The following is a 23274-nucleotide window of genomic DNA, read 5'->3' on the forward strand; positions in this document are numbered from 1 at the left end:
ATCTTAATTGTATGCAGTTTTGAGATTAATTGTTTCATCAATATTATTATTTTTAAAATTTGTTCTTTATACTGTGGGAATTTTCAATGATTTTAATATGTTCATTGGTTACAGAGCAGTTGGTGTTGGCACGGAGCATTTAATAAAAAACGGAGTAGTTGTAAATGGTTGTTGTCTAATTAATTGCCTTAAGAAAATTTGCTGAAACTACTCAATACATCCATAGTTTCCTTTGGACGCTACTGAAATTGCAACTCCTCGAGCTTAAATTCCTGTTGCAAGTGCTTAAGATTGCTTGTTAACGCATATACAGCTTATTTTGTAAAAATGGTCCGTTAACTAAGTAATTTATATTACAGCTGCTACCATAAATGTCTTTATTTAGATGTAGACGTAATATAGGTATTTCGGTGCAAGTCTGTTAACGATATGCTTTTATTGTGAACAAGAATCACGTTAATGAGTTTATTCGCTTAATTTTTAAGGTAATTTGAAACGTAAAAGAGCTTGAAATATCTATGACTTAAATTTTTGTAACATTAAAACGTTTTATTCATTTTTTCGAATCCATTATGAACAACTTCTGTAACAATCTAACAACATTACTTATACAGTAGTGGTCATAATTATATCAATTTATTAAAACATATTAAGAAAATAAGCTGCACTACTTGAATCTCTATAATGTTTATTATTTTTTCTGTTATTGGTTTTGTTTTTTATGGTCCTTCATTCTTCTCTGTGAATTTAAATCGATTATTCATTACTGATCTTCTGCTTATTATAATGTGAAAAAACAATCCAATATTATCGTCAAATAAAATTAAAGTCAATCTGGCTTGCAGAAATTAGTTCAAGACTGTGAAAAAATGTGGATGAGGTGTTGTTTCATTCTACAAAAAATGTATCCAATTTCACTGGCGATTCTAGATTTAATTTATAAAAAAATAATGGTTCTGCTTATGTTAAACATCCTACAGGGTCAAAACTACACAAAAAGTTTGTTATACCCACAATGAAACATAGTGGCCGCTCAATTATGTTGTGGGGATGCTTCAATTCTTCTGGTGTAGACCCCCTTAGAGTTATTTATATACGGAAAAATAGTGAATAACATTTTGCTTACATATATTGAAGAAATGATGCTCTTAATTATTGTGTATCAATATGAAAACTACGACAAAAATTCAAAATTGAGAGTGATTGATTACAAGACAAGTATCGATGTTTTGTCTCACCAATGCCATTTTCCAGACACCAACCCTATAGAAAACATAGAAGATTACGTTTATCACCAAATTCAACGTAAAAATTTGACAAATTTAAATGAACTCAGCACAGCAATTCAAGAAGTTTAAAGGATATTCAGAAAATGGTCGGGTCTATGCCATGAAGGTGTACCAAAATTATAAAAAGTATTATACTACGACCACTTCTGTATATAAGTATTGGGAATGGATATTTTGGTATTAATAAAACACAGTACAATTTTACTTTTTACTATTTTTATTTGTATTTGAACAGTTGTAAAATTAACTTAAAAAGACCTATTATATACATAAATTATAAAATCTATGAAACTTAACTTATTTTAATCCAGAGTTTATTTACATAAGTAAAATAAAATTGAATCTTTCTTCGTCGATTTTTTCCTAAATTTCCAAAATTTGTTTTGATATTTTAAGTACAGCCAAGTCATATGAAAAATCTTAATATCAATCTTATTTACACAATGTAAAATCTTTCGATATAAAGACAAAGATATCTTATTGTCAAAAAACATATTTTACATGAGTTAAATTTTGTTACATTTCATCTATTTCTATCTATAATCTATATATGTATTCTATTTCGGCTAGCTTATACAAAACTTGATAAGTTGTGTTTGATAATATTTTTATTTCTTCTTTGGCGGTACCAACTCAAACTTCCAAATCCTATTCGGAGCGATCTCCGCAACGTACAACGCTGAACCGTTAGGGCAGACAGCAATAGCATGCGGATTACCGAATCCCTATAAAAAATCATAACCAAATTTACAGATACTCATATTTTTTAAGTGTTACATAAAAATGCATTCGTAATTAACATCGAGCCGTAAAAGCCATTAAGACTAAGATATTACTCACTTTTACGGTCCCAAATAAAATATAATTGTGGGATAACGTGTTGAATGTGTCTTGAAATTTGTCATACGAAACTGGTCATCATAAAAGAAAGAAAAAAAGACCGAGTCGCCTGAAAAACGACACAGTCCACGGGGTACATAACCTTGATGACGAGACAGTTACAGTTTATTAGTTGCTTGTTAACAAGTCCTGGCGACTGAAATTTATTGTTTATGCCCAATGCCCTTATGTGGCTATCACTGTCATTACGAAATATTGCTAGGATGGACGGGTTGTACGACAATCTTGTTTGTAAACTCGTTGGGTACGCATGAAGACATGTGTTTTCAAAGTACCAAGGAAAATTACTCTTTGCTACCTAACAATTAACAATCTTGGATAATTGAGAATGAAAATATTAGTTTAATTTTGATAGCTTTAAGCACGAAATTTTGGACAATTAATTTGAATACCTAATGTTAAATTTATTTTAATTAAAATTACCTATATAACATGATAATATTACATGTTTAAGGAAAAAATAAAAAATAAATGAAATAATTAAATTAAAATTAACTAAAATATATTGAAATATAGTAAAATATCTAAAAAAAATATTATTTTAAAAAGTAAAAACTTACCTCTTCAGGAGCCCAGTGATCAATTACTGATTCGGACTGGGGATCAATAGTTAATCCTTGAACAGGCAACACATTGTTGGTTGGACCATTGACAGCGTAAATTAAATTTCCTGTAAAATATTTAAAATATAACATATCTTACACAAATAGTAGGCAACTCGAGTTACACATATGTCTATTATATACAGACTATAGTAAATAATTTTCAAAGCCTCCGTGGCGCAATTGGCTAGCGCGTTCGGCTGTTAACCGAAAGGTTGGTGGTTCGAGCCCACCCGGGGGCGTTCTTTTTTAGCATTGAACAATAAACAACCTTAATTACAAAAATTCATGAACTACTCTTAAATATACTCATTAGTATCAAGTACACATGTCAGCAGTACAGAAGTACCTGGTACTGCCTGGGAGAGTCTAGTTTATGGAGTACGCAGGTACTTCAGTTAACTCGAAAGTATCTGCTGTACCTGTGTATTTGTTTGCTATATTTAAATCGTTTTATACTCTGCAGTCGGTTCTCGGTACCCCAATAAGTACCCGAGTACAGAGAATATATTAATTGGACTAATATCTTATTTTATTAATTTGTGTAAGTGTTAGTCTCTTTAAATACCTTTAGCGGCGACGCCAAATACACGTCCCATATCAGGTTGTTGTATGGTTAGAGCTGGCTCTTTTTTGCCCTGGACTGTGTACAATCCAGCCCTGGGGCACACAACTCTCATGTTTTCCCTATCGGCAACGCACAGTCTATCCAAGGGCTCTATGAGAGCCAAAGCGTGTGGAACTTGTAGAGATAAGAACTCTGAAACAACAAAAATTTGCAATCATAGATAATCACAATATCGGCAATAAATTGTTCCGGATTTAGATAAATAGACGTCAAGGGTAAATCAACGTAAACCTGACAAACCAAACAGAACTCACGTACCTGGTGGACGTGGTATAACGCGAAGCAACACTCCTGCGGCGTTGTACTTCAAAATTCTGCTGTTACAATATCCATCTGCAATGAAGATTTCTCCAGTTGTAGCGACCGCAACGGACGTCGGTTGACACAAATGTTTGTCGTCGTTTCCAGCTGTAAATCTTTCCCCGAATATCAATGTAGGTTGCAATTCTCCAGGTTTGAACTGAAAAAAATCGAATCCCGAATTTTTTAATCGAAATCATAAGCCCGGCTAGCTCAGTCGGTAGAGCATGAGACTCTTAATCTCAGGGTCGTGGGTTCGAGCCCCACGTTGGGCGCAAACTTTTTTCCATTTTGTTTTGGCTTACCTTAAATGCTTGGTGCAATGCGACGTCAGTAATCCAAAGATTGTCGTGTCTATCGATTGTCAGTCCGTGGGGCATGTAAAAGAGGTCTGCACCCCATCTTCCCAAAACTTTTCCAGTTTGTGGGTCCAGCGTCAAAACTGTGTGGTCCTTTATTGGCCCCAAGTAAGCGTATTGGTAATGGAATGTGGAATTGAAGGTACTGAAAAGCAATTTTAATATCTAAATATGCTCTTTTAAAAAAAAAGCATCAACCTACGTCATGTCCCATACTCGATCAGCTCTGTGGAAGATTACAGGTTGTAATGCTGAATTAACGGAAACTCCAGATACTTGACCTAATTTTAAAGATTCTTGGGGCCAGTTTTTCACTGCCCTTGGTGTATCAGGCTTATTTGAGATTTCCTCCTGAAGAGATTCATCTGCTTGGACCTCAGGCTAGAAACAAAAATATGCAATAAATACAAGAATTATCACATGCTATTTTGTTTCAATTATTAATCACTGAAGAGGAGCTTTATTTGCTTTTATACGTCATTCTCGCCAACATCTAAACAAATATAATTAATATAAGAGCGCATACATAATCATGTGTCAATAATGATTCACTTCATTAAGTCTATTTATCTATATTTGCCTATTATATTTAAAGAAATATTATTATAATAATAATACCCAGAGTTTTATGGTATGAATTTTGTCACATTGGTTTAAAGTTTTTATATTGTAAAATAATACTAATATTTCGTATAAAATGTCTATCATTATTGAGTATGAAATTAAAAATAAATTATTTAATTAATTAAAGATATATATTTCCATATTGCGTGTAGTAACTTAATACTCTAAACCATAATAAGCAAAGCAAAACATATTGATTCATCTGGATAAAATTAATTAACTCAAATGTTTAACTGTTTTACATTTTTAAACATTAATACTTATTTTTACAATTAACTGAAAGTTAAACTTAAAATCTGATACTATAAACTACGAAATATTTATTTTAGGTAGACCCTCGTAAAACCGTTACCATGACAACAGGAAGAACTCGTGGCCACGTCAGTATAAAGATGTAAACAAAGTAAGTAGTACGTACCCCATCCTGACTGGCAATGACTATGATCAACAGGACAAAAAATGCAAAAGTAGTCCCACCAATGACATATGGACTACTTAATTTCATGGTTCTTTTACAGTTCGCGTTGTGCGCCCATTTATGACTACAGTATGGTCAACTCGATGATACTGGTGAGCCACTGTCGCATGAAAGTGCACAACCATATCCGTGTGGTATACCGGGGGAACACGACTGGTTTATCAGTACTATTCTAATGATTAACAATGAATTTTACACACCTTCTGTATATTTATTACTATGATAAAAATATCTCATTAATAATGGATAAGAAATATGCAACAATAATGTAAATTTCATTTACAATAAACCTGTTATTTGTTAGGCTTTGAAAAGAAATGCAAATAAATCTTACATCTTGTTAAACTCAATTTTATTCAGTATCACAATTAAATAATAAATTATAAAATTAATATTACAAGTTAAACCTATTTTTTTTTTACTGAAACATATATTAAAATTATGATTACTTTGACACATATTAAAAAATCTTTTGGCTGTTAATTACTCGAATATCATAAATTATAATTGCTCATCTATCTATCGTAATTCTGTAATGTAAATATACGCAAAGTACTGGTAATCCTTATCAATATTTATTCAGATTTTATTACGAAGTATCTGATAAAGTCATCAACTAAACAGACAGCTAATATTAATAGTACAATCCACCCAAACAGAATTCTGACGCAAATTTAACTTTAATAGTTTTTTTTAACAATATTTTTTTTTAAAAAAATCAAATAGAATTATTTGACCAATATGCTTAATTGATTTTCTCCTTATTTGGATACGTTTATCTTATTATTTCTTTTTATTTTTATCTGATGGCTTACTTTTGTTTTGTTACTTACAATGTTTATTTATGTGCTGCTAATTTTAAAAATAAAAAAATTGAACAAACAATAACAATATTTAAACATTTATTACTTGATGGGTACTACGATTTGTAAATTACAACTAGTAAAAAATGTTCTGTGAAATTCTTATAAGAAATGTGATGTTTTTTTGTTAAATTTTATTAATTATCTTTAATTTATGTGTTTAATTTTAATAAAAAATATAATAAACCAAAGTTGCACGTATATTTTGATGACCTAATAAATGTTTAAGCTTCCTAATCATATACATTTTTATACAAAATAGTGTTTTCATCACATTGAAAAGGTAAATTTAACTAAAATTGAAGAGAAAAAAATGTAGACAGTTTGGAACATTTGCATTATGATACTGATGATATTCTTATTCAAGTTAACCATCCACATTTCATTGAATTGAAATCTACACCTACGAACAAGAAAAGGAGATTTTCCCAATTGCTTATTTTTTGAGCAATTACTCGCCCAACGAAGTAAATAACGAAAGCGTGTATAAATAAAGTAACAGAGGTGACCTAACAGTACTCCGGATGCGTCCGGCCGCCTACCTGCCGCAGTTCCGCATTGAGGCTCATCAACTGTCTGACCTCGTCGTAGAACTCCGCATTTTCGTTCCTCTCCTCGAATGTTGGAGGATAGGCATTCGAGGCCCCGAACAAGAGCACCAGGGCGATCAGACAACCCGTCGTGGTCACCATTGCTAACTGAGTTGAACTCAATCAATAGACGGCCCGGCCTGTAGCGCGCATGAAACTCTTCCACATTTATATATTCCATCAGATGGAGCTCCATATACAAACTTGAAACTTTTGTCTGAATGTTGAGGTCAAGGTCGGTTCCTTCCGCCGAACCGCTTTTATTGATCAAAGTCCCAATTTTCGGCACGATCTGCTCCATCCGTGCCAATGTGTTCCGCCTTCGCGGCTCTTTATTGGCGTCCTAGACGCGAGGTTGGCTCTTTGAATATTTATAAACTGGCTTCATGGTATAAACAAAGTTTTATGTACAATATACTTGTTTCCCTTTAAACTGTTTTTGTTTGAGATTTGTTTAGGCTTTTGTGGACCATCATCAAACAAAGATGTCTGAGCATTTAAGTTTAAAAATTGAATAATAATATTTTACGAATTGTGAGATAAAGGCAAAGGATACTATCAGGATATCTGATGATGATATTCTATGATGACCTAAACTAGTACTAGATAAAAACAAATTGAAAACAAGGAAGTATTTTTAAACTTACTTTATTTAGTACGTTATACCAGAACCCTTGTTAAAAATGGAAAAACTTATTGAAAATTTTATGTATTATATCTAACAATTGTAAATAGATTGACAAATCGTATGATAATTATTGTATGCAATGCATTGCACATAATAATTATCGCACTATCAGTGATTAAACCATTGTAATATCCAACAAATTAATTATAAAAAGGTTTTGATTTGCATTGAAAAATCTTAAATAAAGGATTAGGTTAAAGTGTTTCAAATATAATCTGATTAGGGAAAAATGTTTATAAACAAAGAATAAATGGGTAAAAGCTTAATTACTAATTTGTCCTCAAAAGTACTTCAAATTTTAATCATAAGTACAAGTAAAATTAGTAGTAGTTTTGTCGCAATAAAACAAAAATTTTTTATAATTATGGCGACCTCTAGAATGAACAAAAGTCAGTCACCAAAATGATTGTCACTCTGGTCATTGATCATCTAGTTAATTAACCACTTACATAACTGATAAGTTTGTAAATAATCGTTTACAATGATATTTCTGTTTGTAAACTATTACATGATAAGTCGTAAAATAATTAAATAAAAATAGAATCAGTTTAGTGAATAATTTATTAAGAATGTCAACACTTATATAAATAATATAATACATATTTCTATAATACAACATTTTCAAATACAAAATATAAATTTATGTTTAATATTGTTCCCTTAAATTAACAATTTTAGGCTTGAAAAACTTGCATAGGTACTTTTTATTATCTCAGAGCATTAAACGTTTATCACTCAACATTCAAATTCAAACAAAAACGGTGGCAGTTATCTTCGCTTGCTAATTTAGGACGTCGGTTTATACTTCTATCTGTACACACAAGACATTAGATAAATTTTAGCATATTTAAACGATCTCCCTTATGCAATCTTTAACTTTTGATCGACGACACTGTGAATAATAGGCTTCTAAAAATTATTTAAGGAAATTTGAACACATCAATGTTAGTGTGCAAAACAATAAGATGGGGAAAAGAAATAACGATTATCACAGAAAATAGTACCTAAATAAATTTTTAAGTTTTATCTTGTTTCCGGAAATTTTAAATCAAAAAATATATTAAAACAAGACTAAAAATACCCTGACATTATCCTTTATAGGATTAAGTACAACCGCTGTATAATTTTTTTAGAAGAAGTGTAAAATTGTGATACAGGATGATTCATTGTCAAATGAGAGCTGATTCTATGACAAACATCAGCTTTGTTTTATTCTTTAGTAAAAACAAATCCCCGCGTTAATAAATTACCCTGTACAACAGTCATAAGTAAAATATCAGTTCTGAATATATATTATTACTCACATTTAAGGCTCTTTCGTTATTTACAATGCTTCCGGTCATATCTTTTACAAAAATCAGAGATGTACTATCGCGTTCATAAGTGGTCTGCCACTTCAATGACGTCAGGCCGTAAACGGTCACATTCTGTATCTGCCGTCTCGGCAGTGCCGACTCCCCACCACATCGAGTCGGCAGTGCACGGTAATACTGAATGTGACCGTTTACGGCCTGACGTCATTGAAGTGGCAGACCACTTATGAACGCGATAGTACATGAACCCATGGAAATATAACTTAGACAATATAACAATTGTTGATCAAATATTATTTGTATACTATTTTTATAGGGAAATCAGTAATAAATATAGATCTTTATAGAAAAATATGATTCTGTGTGGCACACTTAATTTATTTAACTTATATACAGGCGTCAATTACACAAAATTTATATTACTTTTATAGGTGCATTATGCATTTTGTCAATAATTCCACTTTCATGTAAATAGCCTTTTTGTAAAACTCTCTGGAATGACAAACAGCAACGTATTTCTTTAATAAAGAAACGATAGAATTTAAAGCTCTCAACAATTGTATATATACATTTAAGGCAATATTAGACACAGAATAAATATTCATCTTGGCACACATTGGCAGTCTCATATTGAATAAAGGCTCATCTGCTCAAGTGCCACTAATATATTCAGTTACATTTTTTTATAAATTAGCTTAGTCGTAAAAAATATCACATGCTCATTTTTCAAATACTGCTCTCAAAATAAATAAATACAAATATTAATATTTTAGATCCATTACTCTTTTTAAAAGAATCGAAATTACGTTTGACGTAATTTCAATATGGATCGACGCAGGCCAAAATTTAACTAGTGAAAAATGTCAAACGAAACATAGAAAATCACACTGGTTTTCTCATAATATTGCTTCTTAACCTCTTCTTACAAGCTATTCTGTAAAAGTGGATCTACATTCCATTAGTGTAGTGTGCACTAAATATTATGGTGACAATATGTCTAGTTTAGATGTTCACTTGATACGGAGGCTCGCGGTGATACATAAAAATTGAATAATTATAAAATACTGTTTTGTTTTATTTTTGATTTAGACACAACAAACTACTATTGTTTTTAGTATCTATTTTAAAGTATAATGAACCAATTAAAGTCATTATCTTTCAAAAACAATATCACGTCACAGTTCCGCGAAGTCCTCCAGTCACCAAGTAACGTCTAAATTAGACATATTCTATTGATCATGACCTAGTCCGCACGTTGTACGATCTACTGTAGCCAGGCTTGTCTATTTCTAGGCACTCTGACGAATCAAGGCTCGGAATTTTGGAACGGTTTTTCAGCGACGGATGACAGTACTTGTAGTAAATGATAAGGAACGCTATTGCCAAAAGGAAGGCTATCACTTGGGCGCTGGCCGCCCCATAATACAGGAACGGATTTTCGTTGGAATTACTTGAAATGCACCTGAAATATAACAAATAAATAATCCAAATAACAAACTCCAAAAGCACCGCCTTACCAAACGACCAAGGCTCCCGTATTTTCCATGAAACACACCAAGTAGTACGCCAGATAGACGTAGCGTGTTGGACCGTCCCGCGGCGAAATAAAGGCCAGAACGTAAGCCAAACCTAAGGCTGCCGACAGGAAGAACTCTTCGCATCGGTTCGTGCAAGCGGATGAATTGTGTTGAGTTAGGGTCAGCCAGACTGACATCACCACCCAGTGCAGGGCGCAGACGCATCCCATCCATGCGGGGAATATGGAAGCCAGCAAGCTAAGAGCCAACACTCTGGACACTGAAATTAATAAGACAAGGCTTATTAGTATTTTGTCATTTTAATACTTAATGTAAAATAAATATTGCAATATATAAATAATATCATGTATCTAATAGAATACTAAGTTGGTGACCTAATCTACTGTCTGCTTGACGATTGGTGACGTTATTAACATTTATAGAAAACACTATATGATTAGATGTGACAACTATAACAGAAAAAGTTATTTACTCAATGTAACTAGTTGAATACTAATTTACTGATAATACTCCATTTTAATGCTTTATTGGTGACGTTATTAATATGTATAGGAAATACGTTGATTAATTGTAATAACTATAAAAAAACGTACGTGATCTAACATGTAATCTCATGAATACTAAGTTGTTGAAACTAGCCTTAGTGATTCATTGGTGACGTTATTAACATGAATACGTAATAATATATGATAAATGAAATAGCAATAAAAATATTTTTTTGATTAAGTAACTAACTAAATATTAAGTTGGTGACACTAGTCTATTTTAATGCTTTATTGCTGACCTTATGAACAACTAGATAAAATATTACATTATTGAGGACCTTCATGCAATAAGGAGATGAGTCACCACATGTAAATTCTTTAAAAAACTCAAATAAAGCTTTTTTTTTTACATTTGTTATTAATAATAGTAAGGTAGAGGTCATGTACAAAGAATATAAGGATAATATTTCCACCTCCACTTCGAATACAGCCTGACACTGTTTGTTCATACTCATAATCAGTATTCCCATTTTCTTTTGATCCAGACTATCCCAAATTTAAACAAGAAGGCGCTCAACTTCCTCCAAGTTCTTGGGACAGTTTGAATAGCCCCTTAATCATCTCTCAAGCATGTCCTAGACATGTCCAATGGAGTTAAGGCCTGATAGTTGTGGACAACCTAAGTATTAGTAAAAAATTGGATCAATTTAAGAAGCCTATGACTATTTTTTTACCTTCCAACATCTTTAAAAAATAGTCTCCAAAGATAAACTCTTAATTTTAATAGAAAGGTCCTTCTCATCTCAGTTTTCCATTTTTTCTTCAGTCTCATATATAAAAGATTGTAAGACACCTTTTTTGTGGAGCGTTCAATTTCCTACAAATGTAAATAAAAATTTTCTGTGCAATCAAGTAAAGGCGAGATATGTATTTTGCCATATGACTAAAGACAAAATGGAAAACTGAGATAAGGACCTTCCTATTAAAATTAAGAGCTCATCTTTGGAGAACATTTTTAAAGGTGTCTAGAACCAATTTTTCAGTGTGGGAAGTTAAAAAATTAATCGTTTCTTTTTTGTCAACCCTACTATACATATTCATCTAGAATGTCCAAAATGTAACGCATTAAGCACTGTCTAGTAAAATTTAGTCATCCTTTGCGATGATCCACATCAAGCCTCGGGCAGAAAATCTTCGTAAGACATTGTCATATTGAATCAATACTTATTCGTTTTCTAAATTCGATGGTAACACCCTTGTAGCTACAAACCCTGTCCTAGTCTTCGGGTATGCTCTGTTGTAAAATGGGGCACACCAAACATTTCGACTATCCTGAGGTAACTCCAATCTTCTTACACTAACAAAACAGCTTGAGCATGCTCATCGCGAGTAACATTTATTTAGGTTTACGTTCCTTTTAAAAGCTATGTTTGAGAGTGATTGATAGAAACAGTTTGCAATTGAGTGTAGCAGGATTTTTAATTTTAAAAATAATAGATGGCAAGTTAATTTTTTGGGTTAGTGTATGTATTTTTTAAAGAGTTATACGTCAGGGAAAATATGAATATTTTTAACACAAAACACGAACATTTTTCAGAAGATGCTCGAGATAAATTATGTCCCTGAAAATTATTTTTACAAGCATTTACATTTTAATTATTATCGATAAACAGCTGATCTTGATCAAACAAAATATAATAGAAGAATACGTGTCTTTGACGTCGACAAATAAAGTATAATGAATAAATTTACATGCAAAATATATACCCGGAATTCCGACCCAATTTCTTTTTCGCGATTCGGATGGTGCTTCGGACGAATGATAAAGAGATCGTTGGCGTTTGCGATAGGGCTTGGGAGGACGCACAAAAACAAAATGAGTTAGATATTGTCACGCAATCGTTAATGAGTTAAGATAAAAATAAACTGTGCGTTCTGTAAACGGTACATTTCATTCATGAACGGTGGACTAAAATAACAACAATTATCCTTTCCTTGCCCACGTATAACAACATGATAAACCGAATTTTCAAAGAAAGTAAACAAAAGCAACCTATAAATAATGTAATAAACACATTTTTCGTCATTGCTATTTTGAGCTAATAAATTTTTCTGTTATTTTATAAATAGTATATGATCATGGTGACCGACAGCAAATGGTGGTGAGATTACGGAGTCGTTGTACCATCTACGGTGACTTATGCAAATGTATTTTACAATCCAAATCTGACATACACTAGTTAACAATGACTCATAAGATTTATTAAAAGCGTACGTGTACGCATAAGAGTCTTCATTGTCACACACAATGTATTAACATCACGTAAAACTAAGAGTTCCATGAAAATCGTGGTTAATAATCATAAAACCGCAGGCAATTGCACAACCCTAATGCCAGCAGTAACGAGTAAAAGCTAATACTTACGAGCACTCATAAGCTGCCAGGAGAAAGCAACTACGATTCCTCCCCATTTAATTTTGTCTTTGTCGTCCCGGGCATATCGTACAGATCTGTGGTAAGTGGTCAATGACCAAGCAATCGACATGAGGGCTGCCAACACCGTCCATGACTGGATGACAGCAACATCTGAAAATAATCGCAGAACTTCAGCAAAGCTAATTCGTCCTAAATGTTTTTAATTCAATGTTACAATGGATGTAGAAAAACACAATTTGGTATCATTATCATATCCAGCCACTCATAACAAATCGCTTTTAATTAACTAGTGAATTTTGCAATATTGCGGATATAACAAACATATTTTTATTGTTGCGCAATGGTTATTATAGGAGGTCGCGAATAAAACCGGACCATCTAATTTTAGCCATTGTTCCTGCTTTCTAAGCAAAAAGAATTATGTGAGATGTTTGGTCAAGGACGGTTGTATTTCAATCTTCATTGTTTATAACTATGTATTTGTGGAAAAACAAAATTACTTAGCATAAATTGAATTGTTTATTTATTTTCAAGGTATACACGATAATTCGATTAAAAAACCGGGACTTTAAAATTAGTTTATGGTGTGCGACTTAAAAATACGTTGTTTTTGTAAAAAGATATTTTGCATTCAATGATATTTCAAGGTGAGCACAATTATAATTCAATAGGATAAAATAAGATCAGTTGATTGAAATACACACGTATGTAAAATGATTCTGTAGTAAATTCCATAACATTCCATTACAACTATAAACTTTGATATATCGTGTTTCGACTAATCAAATTAAAAAATAAGATAAAAAGATTAGGTGAATTAAATAAAATTATTCCCACATTCAGAGACAAAAATGCGAAGTACAGCTTATAAATTAAAAAAGACCATTGGTTCATGTATTCAAGAACCATCGTTTAACCTTAGTAAGAATTCAAATTAGTTTTCTGATATTACTTTTACTATACAGTCTTGTAAATGTCATTGTAATTGAACATTCACTATTAACATTATTTAGTGGTGTCTAGCCTTAATCACTCAGCAAATAGTTACAAAATCAACGTTTACAACATTTTTTAGAGATTAATGAGAGAATTTAACAATTAATTTTTATTAGCCTATTGTATCATCAAAATCCTAATTTTTATGAGCTAAAATTTCACATTTAAGAAGACCGCAAACACAGATTACGAGTAACCTGTGCCGCAAGCCTCATAATTTCTATACAATTTGCTTAGCGATTGTGGTTCAACAAACCGTAATTGCTGAGAAACAAACCCCGGCTCAGTCAGATAAGCCTAATTAAATAAAGACAAATACCCGTGCTCAGTTCCTTCCTGGTTTTGTTGATGTCCGAGCTGGACATGTGCCTCAGCAGGATCATTAGCTGTATGACCGCCTGCGGGGCCGAATGTAGGAAGCAATGGAACAGCCTCAGCAACGCCCCGTTCGTGTCCTCGTCCAGCATCCGCCTGTAGAGCGTCGTCTGTTGGTTCTCGTTATCGGTGGCGCCCGCAATTTTACTCTTGATGCCGTAGATGAGGGTGTCGATGTACCGCAACAGGGGCGACAGTTGCAGCAGCAGGAACACGATACGCACCACCCAGTGGAACACCGACGTCCTGCCCAGCGACGGGTCGTCGTGGTCGACAATGTACCTGAAAAATTGGGATAAGTGGTTAATAAATATATCTGGTACATTTTGCGAATGCACACCATGGTTATAAACGACTTGACATTGAAATTTATTAGGTGAATTCAATCGTTTCAAAATGTCTGACACCTAAGTGTGAAAAACTTGTAAATACAATTTCAAAACAATAATAAACGACCAATCCATCAACCACCAATATTTATTTACAGAGAATTTGCTTCGTGATAGTATATTTATTTAAATATTGAACCGTTTATAAAAGTAAAATTGCGTACTTATTCTCGTAGGATCAAAACTCAGAGGTACAGTGGTGGACAGAAAAATAGTTTACGTTACATTTATGGCATTGTTATTTAGGAAATGCACACGTTTAATGAAACATAATTAAAATATTTTATATTTTATTGCAATTACTCATTTTGCACTTACAGTAGTGATCATTACTAAAGCAAGTTTTTAAAATGTTAAATATTTTAACCATAACCATTTTAATTAATGTCAATTGTTAAAAAAATATTAATTTACTATTATTGATTAATACAGTATTAGTATAATAAACTATTCTTATTGTCTAAAATGTTACATTTATTTTTCTGAATTAAGATTGACATAAATCTATATTTATTTATATTTAACTTTAATTATAAAAGATATTTTTAATGAACAATTTTTATCGCTTCATAAAAATTAAAAAAAGTAAACCCAACGTAAATGGTCTAATATTTAATATTTCGTCCAGTATCCTCACATCTTTTTGGCGTAGATGAGAATAGATAGGAAATTATTTCCTCGTCTATATTATTCCAAACATTTCTATTTGTTCAAACAAATTTGCTTTTCTTGTTTTGCAGTTTGCTCTAATCTTCTTATCCACAATCTCCCTAAAGTTTTCTATTGGATTAAGATAGAGATATTGAGCTGGCCACTTTAAGACATTGATTTTTTGTTGAACAAACCATTCTTTAACAAACAAATGTGGCCATTATAAATTTTAATGGCATTTCCCGTTCACAATAGGGTAGCATGACATCATCTAATATGTTACGTACACAAAACGATGCATTTTGCCTTCTATATTGTGAATCGGGCCCATACCGTAAATGGAAAACCAACCCCAACCATCTACTGTTTTTAGGAGAAACTACCCACCATCAATATTAAACTTTGATTTGTTCAAAAATAGTACTTATTTCCTATCTCTTGCTGTCCAGTTCCGACGTCTATGATAAAAAAGAAATCTTGTTTCTCCATTATTTTTTGAAAGAAAGGGTTTTCTTTTTCTGGGCATCTTCCTGGAAGCCCTGCATTCACTAACCGACGTTGAATTGTCCTCGAACTGTAGTTTTGAAGTATGAATTGTTGACACCCTTGGAGTATTTCTAATGCTCTGGAGGTTTTCTTTTTCGTCCACCACAAAACCTTTAATTGTTTAGTTACCACTTGTTTGATACAAGAAACTATTCGCTTATAACTTTTTTCTTCCTCAATTATAGACCTCAATAATTTTATTTTTTAAATCCGCCAATAAATGGTTACCACGAGGCATTGCACTTAATGTAAAGACAATATTCAAGTATGAAAGATATAAATACGACTAAAAAATACTCGAGTTGCTTTAATTTTGTTGCGTATATTTTTTTGGGTTTTAGAAATAATTGAATAAATAGAGTTTCTCTTCTACTGAATGTGAAAAATGTATGAGACATACGAAGTAATAGAAATAAAATAGTGGGCATAAAAAATGTTCATCATTTAGTTTTTTAACAGTTTATTTAATATTTCAGATAGTCGCTCTAATTCTGTCCGATACTGTAGATGCTTTGGTCCTTTAACCAATCTATCACAATTTTGGATTTGTGTTCGGGATCGTTTTCAAGTTGAAACATATTTATAAAGAGCAGCATTTCTTCAATATATGGAAGCAAGTTGTTATTGTTATTGTTAAAGAAGTCTCAAGAGACCTACTCCAGAAGAATTGTAGCATCCCCATAGCATAATTGAACCGCCACCATATTTCACTGTTTCTCACAGTCTTCGAACTAATTTCAGCAAGTCCCTCTTCCTCCAGGTTGTCTTTAATTTCAGTTGACGATAAGATTGGATTGTTTTTTGACATTCGAATCATCCATTTTTTAAAATTCAAACAATTTTTTTCGTAACTTCCACTTGGCCAGTTGTTTAACTAAATTTTTAAATAACATGGGAAACGACTGACTTATTTCACCATAAACTCTTAGTCAACTCTTCTTGTTTTTCTCGGTCTCTGAATTAAATATTTTCTTATAGTTGACCAATGATTTAAATTCGCAAAGATCAGTAAAACCTAATCTCTAAACCAAAAAGTTGCCATAATTTTATCCACTGAAAAATAAAATAATATGCAATTTTTTAAAGGATAAAATTAGATTGACCTCTGCATAATAGATACAATAATAACAGAAAAACAATTATAGACACTGACTCGCAATTCAAGTAGTACATATTTTTAATACATTTTAATGAGTTGCTATAATTATGGTCACTGCTGTACTTGGATGTACTATTTCTTTGGACAATCAAATCAGACTAATCTCCATCACCTATATATGTACAAAAAAACTTAAAGAATGTTAAAATATATTTCTTACACTGACTGAACAAAATTTGAAATAAACCATTGAATGAAATATATTATAAAATGTTTAATTTTTTAATTTTGTACTATTTCTCTGACCACCACCGAATTTGAGCCTATGCAAAAATACAAATTTTGCAAATATTTCGAATAATCCTTCCTAAACTTTAGGTTAAACTCAATAAACTATCACATAAACGGAAAACTTTCCACATTGAACATTCATTCTCAATAATTCAATAGTCAATGTTTAAATTTCGATAAGAACACATCTCCACGTAAATAAACTGTTGGCTTTCAAACGGAAGAGGCACATCAACTCACAATTCGAACACTAAATATTGCACATACTGTTTACAAACATGAATTTGCAACATCTTGTGCAAATACACAATTCGTAAACAGTAATATAATACTGCATTATTTCATAAACCTTAAGTTAAAGCAGTGCGTTGTAAATTTGATAGTGCATGGCGAAATAAAAACAGGTTTGACATTTCACTTATTACGCATTCTAATTTATTTTAATCGCCACCAAACCGGGTTTGCCACTGCACCGCTCGCACATTATGGAAAAATTTTGTAATCACCTCGTCCACCAATCGCTCAGTGCCGATGGACTCAATGAATCGGCGTAATACTTTTAAACGCAAGCACAGTACATCGTTAAAGGTAAATTAAGTGCATGACCCCAAATTTTATTGCGTCTGGTGCGACATTGTAGACGGACTGGCATAAATGTGCGTTTATCTATTCTCGAATCCTTGTCCCGCATTATTAGATATTTTAATTGCCAATCGTTTCGTTTTATTAAGCTTTCCACAGACACCTAATCAATGAAGACTTCTTCTATTTTTTGTTCCTTGGTGTTAATTACAATTTGACACCTAATAACTAACTAACTGTGTCAACAGACCTATAAAGACTACGCAAATATAACTGGTTAAATTTGCGCATTTAAAAATTGAAGCTCCAACCAAAAAAAAAACTATTCTCAGACACAAACAACATGACATTCAATAATATTTTTATCGGGTCAAATTATTTAAATGCATATATCAATAAAAACCGAACCCACACACGTTCGCTAATTGACAATTCGAATACCAAACAAGCAATATTCCTCGCGAGAAGCTTCTTAATTTGTAATAAAAAAATTGTTTTTATGTAACCGGCGAGAAAGTCGCATATTTAATTAGGTACACAGGCAAATTACCGCTTCCTCCATCGTGACCATGATAATTGGTGGTAAACCAGTAGGGCTATAATTTTTTTCATTAACGAATGTGATTTCACATTCACAACGTTGATGCCCTCAAGATAAACAGTTTCGAATTGGCGAATTTGTTTAAACAATTTTCGTGAATCACTTCTATATTTAGAGACGAAGAATGTCTTGAATGTTTCATTTAGTCTCGTCTCTCTTGTTGCGTCACGTAAATCTCGGTCCATACAAGGAAAAAATTATATCAGAGTATCAAAAACCAAATGTTAGTTCATTGTTCATATATACATTTAATGTATGCATAAATATTTATTTAAACAAATTCTATGAATCACTTCTATATTTAAAGAATCAAATATCTTGAATGTTTTATTCATTATGCGTCACTTTCAGTCTGTGAAGAAAACTGTATCATAAAATCAGAATCACTTATTAGTTAATTGTTTTTTTTATCTTATCGATTTGGAAAAAACGTTATGTACAAGCTTTTAATGTGCTTTTTAAATGTACGTTAATGTTAAGTGAACAGCGGAACGAAATTTCACATGATTTAAATTCACAAACGTGTGCAATAAGTAAAATGTTATTGCGTTCTAAAAATATACTTGTATTGAAATTCAATTAATTTTACTTTTAGCATTTTACGAGACCTTTTCACACCGATTTATTATTTGTCAAATTTAAAATGTTCTTTTACTTTATTTGTGTTTTGTCATGAAGAAACATTTATTATTAAAAGTAAAATTTACTAATTTCTCTTGTACGGCTGAAACATTTATTAATTCAAATTAATTTATGATGTACTTCAAAATATGTTGAAAACAATATACAGTGTGGCCCATTTGAAAGTGGGACACACCCTTATAAAATTGATATTTTTTGTCCGACTTTAACAATTTTGTAATGCATGGAAAATATGACATATATATAGACAAAACCTACTAGATAATTTTTTACACATGAAAATTAAAAAAATCATAATAGCAAATTTTTTATAGAAAATCTAACTGTACCACTGGATTAAGCACCCTCTCAAATAGGTATGTACCAAATAAATTCATAAAAAAATTCTTCCTCAGAATTATGAATACGCATAATTTTTTATGAAATTTGGTATATACATTTCAGGGGGTGCTTAATCCAGCGGTGTAACTAGATTTTCTATAAAAAATTGCTAATTAGATTACTTCAATTTTCATGTCTAAAAAATTAAGCTGTTGTTTTTGGTTTTGGGCTAAAAAACGTGCATTTTGTCTATAAGTACATATTTTTATGTTTTACAGGTGAAAAAAAATACAAACTTTATGGGAGTATCCCGTTTTCAAATGGAACACACTGTATACACATTAATATTTAACGGCAATAGATAATTTATCATATAGAATATATTATTTAACGCTAAAATTACAAAATTCTAAATAATATTGACAAGGTATTATATGATATTTCAAATTTTTTAGATTATTATTATTAGAATTTATCTAATCTAAATCAGACTTACTGGCAATTATTTTATGTATTTATTATTAACAATTTCACTAATGTTCATAATTAAAAATAACAAAGAAATTATACAAATATATTTTATTTGCAGAATAAAAGGATACAGTATAGGTATAGTAAAAGTAAACATACAACATTAATGTTACACATTGTAGCCTACAGAATAACATTAAAATATATATTTCATTGTGTAAATAAAATTTATTATTCTATGGAAAATTCAGGAGCATTTAAATGTTCAATAATTTCCAAATAAAATTTGTTTACTGGATTTAATGTCACAAAAATTATATGGTAAAATAAGGCAACATGTGTGGACTAAATGTTATAGAATTACTTTCGGTTTTTTTTTGGCTGTTTTATATACTCATTCTGGAAACTTTACTAAACTTTATGACTAATATGAATTCACAGATTTTAAGTAAACAAAACGAGCTTTTACCAATGTTTACTTCCAAGTTATACGAATTTACAGGTGTTAGCCATTTGAGGCTCACAAAAGTGCCCAATAGAAAGACTTCCCTCGCATCAAATTGAGCAAAAACACTCGACGTGCACCACAGTGAGTGCCAAGTCGGTTTGTAAACAGCATACAAAAATAACCCGGAGTTTACTTACCATCTTAAACTGATTGCGGTGGTAAAGAGTGCCGACAACAACATAAACGACACGGTCAGAGCAAAATCAACCCTGTATTGGTTCACATAATAAACGTACAGCAGAATGCATGCCAGTGCAATATCTAGGACATAGGTTATGATCGATAGGGCAATGCATGTCACATAAAACACCCCGAAATTGTGCTCGTTCTCGGCAAACTTGTCGACATTGTCTGTCTGTTTTAAATTTTCGATGCGGGCAAGAGACGGATCTCTTGAAAACTTGACCACCGTGCAGTCTTCTGCCATTGCACATCACGGTAAAATTGCGACACAACACATTTTTTCCCGAGCGGCGAATTCCTAGAACGTTGCACGTCACCGAAATTGTCCGCAACAACGACGGGAGTCATTCACGAACTTCGGGAATTCCAGCACGGACGACCATGCAAAATAACCGACGGCAATGGTATTCTCCTGGCGACCGTCGAATTGAAAATGACAATACTGACAGGTGGAATAACAATTTAGTGCGCATGAATCGCATTGGCGTAGAGCGCCCGGTTTTATTTTTAGTGCGTAATGGTGATTTATTATTTATTTATCGGCCGAACGGCGTATTCTGCGTGTTCGGTTTCCAATTTTCGGTGCGACCATAAAAATTGGAGTACCGAAAATAAAACGAGTTGCAAAATTTTTCCCAAAATGAATGGCAAAGGTGAATAAACAGTCGAGACGTACGTCAATGGTTACAGCGAATTCTCGTATTGTTTTGCGAATCCGTTTTTATTTATTTCTTTAAATAAAAACAAAACAAACACGACGATATTTATTATTTTTGAAGTTAATTGTTTTGATTTTTGGTTTATTTTGAGCGATTTTATTTACCAAAAGCCGCATAATTTTAAAGCTATCAATACAAAAATAATTATTTAAATAAAAATGTTGTCAACAATAAAATTAAAATATTTTAAATACTATTTTTTATAAATATTAATCAATTGTATATTTTTCAAAAAAACAGGATCTATGTATCTCAGTACTCCTTAAGATAATCATATTGGTATTAAAAATATTATTTTTTTAATTAACATTTTTATGAATTAAATGTTTCTCATGATGTTATGTATGTATTATGTAAGTAGTAATAGAAAAAATGGAGCCAAAATTTTTTATAAACAATTTTATTATACTAAAATCAAATTTATATTTCAAATGTTCCAATAAAAGGGGGAAGAAACGTAAAAATCGTCGACAGGCTTAATTTTTGTGTATCACTGTAAAATTAATAACTTAATACTGTCTTCGATATTCATTTTCAATGGCTTATTTTTTTCGTAAAAATGTCATCCGCACGTAAAAAATTCAAAGTAGACATAATTTTGTGGTTAATACAACTCATGATATGTGAATTTTAGGACGTGATTTTTATCCAAAAACCGCCTTTATCAAATTATTAAAATCATTTATCTTCAGTTGAATGCTTGTGTAGTCAAATCGGTAAATTAGATTTGTCAAACTCAGAAACGTCGGTGCAACTCCAAAAATTGAAGTGTGATTTTCTGTGTTTAGTGAACCAAAATTTTTCGTAGAAATTTAAATCTTAGTAGGATGTTTGAAGCAAAATGGTTGTAAAGTGTAATTAATGTGTTTACTTGCAAATATTAACATAACAAACAATTTTCTTACTGGTGTTTATGTTTTACTAAACATGAGAAAATATTGCGCTTAACACATTTAATGGGCACATATTTTGTACAAGAAAAGTTTGACTATTAACTTATCTATAAATATTTTAGTAATTTCCCATTCTTCAAATTAATATAATTTATAAACTTTAGTAATTCGTGGAATAATCGCATTAATGATCTTAAAAAGAGATAATACAATATTCGAAGTAATATTTTACAATATATTTTGAAGGATTTTTGTCTTTTATTACCAAAAATATTTTAATACATTTTAATAATATTATTTTATTAAGATATTTAATATTAGTATTATAAATCCTCTTTGAGTGCACGTGAACCAATTTTGATTGCAAATTAAAACCTGTTTTATAATAAGCATTTTAATAAAATAAATCCAAATTAATCTAAATTCATATTTCATTCACATTTTTCTCTTTGCGCCATCGATAATTGGTCAGTATACTGGTTACGTAAACATTAACCCAGATTGCGATCCAAATTCCGCAGTTTCTTTTCAATATAAATCTTAGTTATAAACAATGCTGATGTTAAATTAAGGTCAATTACAAAAAGGAGTAACTTATTGAAGTTTTATTTATAGATAATAACCATCGGTGATGCAGATATAGATGGAATTTTTATTGATGATAATTGAGAGCGATTACTGGGTTCAATTTTAAAACAAATGGTGACGACGTTTGCAAACGAATAAATTTATTTAATCATTCTTCAAATACATTTAATTTAATTTAGTCTAATTCAACAGATTAACAGATAATTTCTTCCAATTTTAGTATACAAATATTAAGTTGTATACTTTTTAATTATGAAATTTCGAATTAGAAATTCCATTCTTAATGATTTTTTACCATTATACCAATTATAATGACATGCATTAT

The 23274-nt window shown here is 31.4% G+C and overlaps 2 protein-coding genes and 2 non-coding genes across 4 annotated transcripts; 2 read left to right on the top strand and 2 right to left on the bottom strand.

Annotated features, from left to right (window-relative positions):
* Nucleotides 1–1483: 1483 nt before the first annotated feature.
* Nucleotides 1484–6762, bottom strand: LOC109598830 (peptidyl-alpha-hydroxyglycine alpha-amidating lyase 2). The gene is made up of 7 exons (XM_020014750.2): nt 6586–6762; nt 4281–4459; nt 4025–4223; nt 3678–3879; nt 3360–3551; nt 2750–2859; nt 1484–2014 (listed from the first exon to the last, which is right to left on the bottom strand). The coding sequence occupies exons 1-7, from the start codon at nt 6733–6735 to the stop codon at nt 1898–1900; spliced, it is 1149 nt and encodes a 382-aa protein (XP_019870309.1). The 5' UTR covers nt 6736–6762; the 3' UTR covers nt 1484–1897.
* Trnan-guu (transfer RNA asparagine (anticodon GUU)) lies at nt 2960–3033 on the top strand. The gene has a single exon. It is a non-coding gene; the product is annotated as a tRNA-Asn (tRNA).
* On the top strand, nt 3922–3994 carry Trnak-cuu (transfer RNA lysine (anticodon CUU)). The gene has a single exon. It is a non-coding gene; the product is annotated as a tRNA-Lys (tRNA).
* A 1102-nt stretch (nt 6763–7864) lies between the features above and the next one.
* On the bottom strand, nt 7865–21157 carry LOC109598589 (XK-related protein 6). The gene is made up of 5 exons (XM_049961740.1): nt 20704–21157; nt 14410–14747; nt 13083–13244; nt 10152–10431; nt 7865–10096 (listed from the first exon to the last, which is right to left on the bottom strand). The coding sequence occupies exons 1-5, from the start codon at nt 20991–20993 to the stop codon at nt 9871–9873; spliced, it is 1296 nt and encodes a 431-aa protein (XP_049817697.1). The 5' UTR covers nt 20994–21157; the 3' UTR covers nt 7865–9870.
* Between the last annotated feature and the right edge of the window lie 2117 nt (nt 21158–23274).

Source organism: Aethina tumida, chromosome 1 (genome assembly GCF_024364675.1).
Source record: "Aethina tumida isolate Nest 87 chromosome 1, icAetTumi1.1, whole genome shotgun sequence".
Lineage (NCBI taxonomy): Eukaryota > Metazoa > Arthropoda > Insecta > Coleoptera > Nitidulidae > Aethina > Aethina tumida.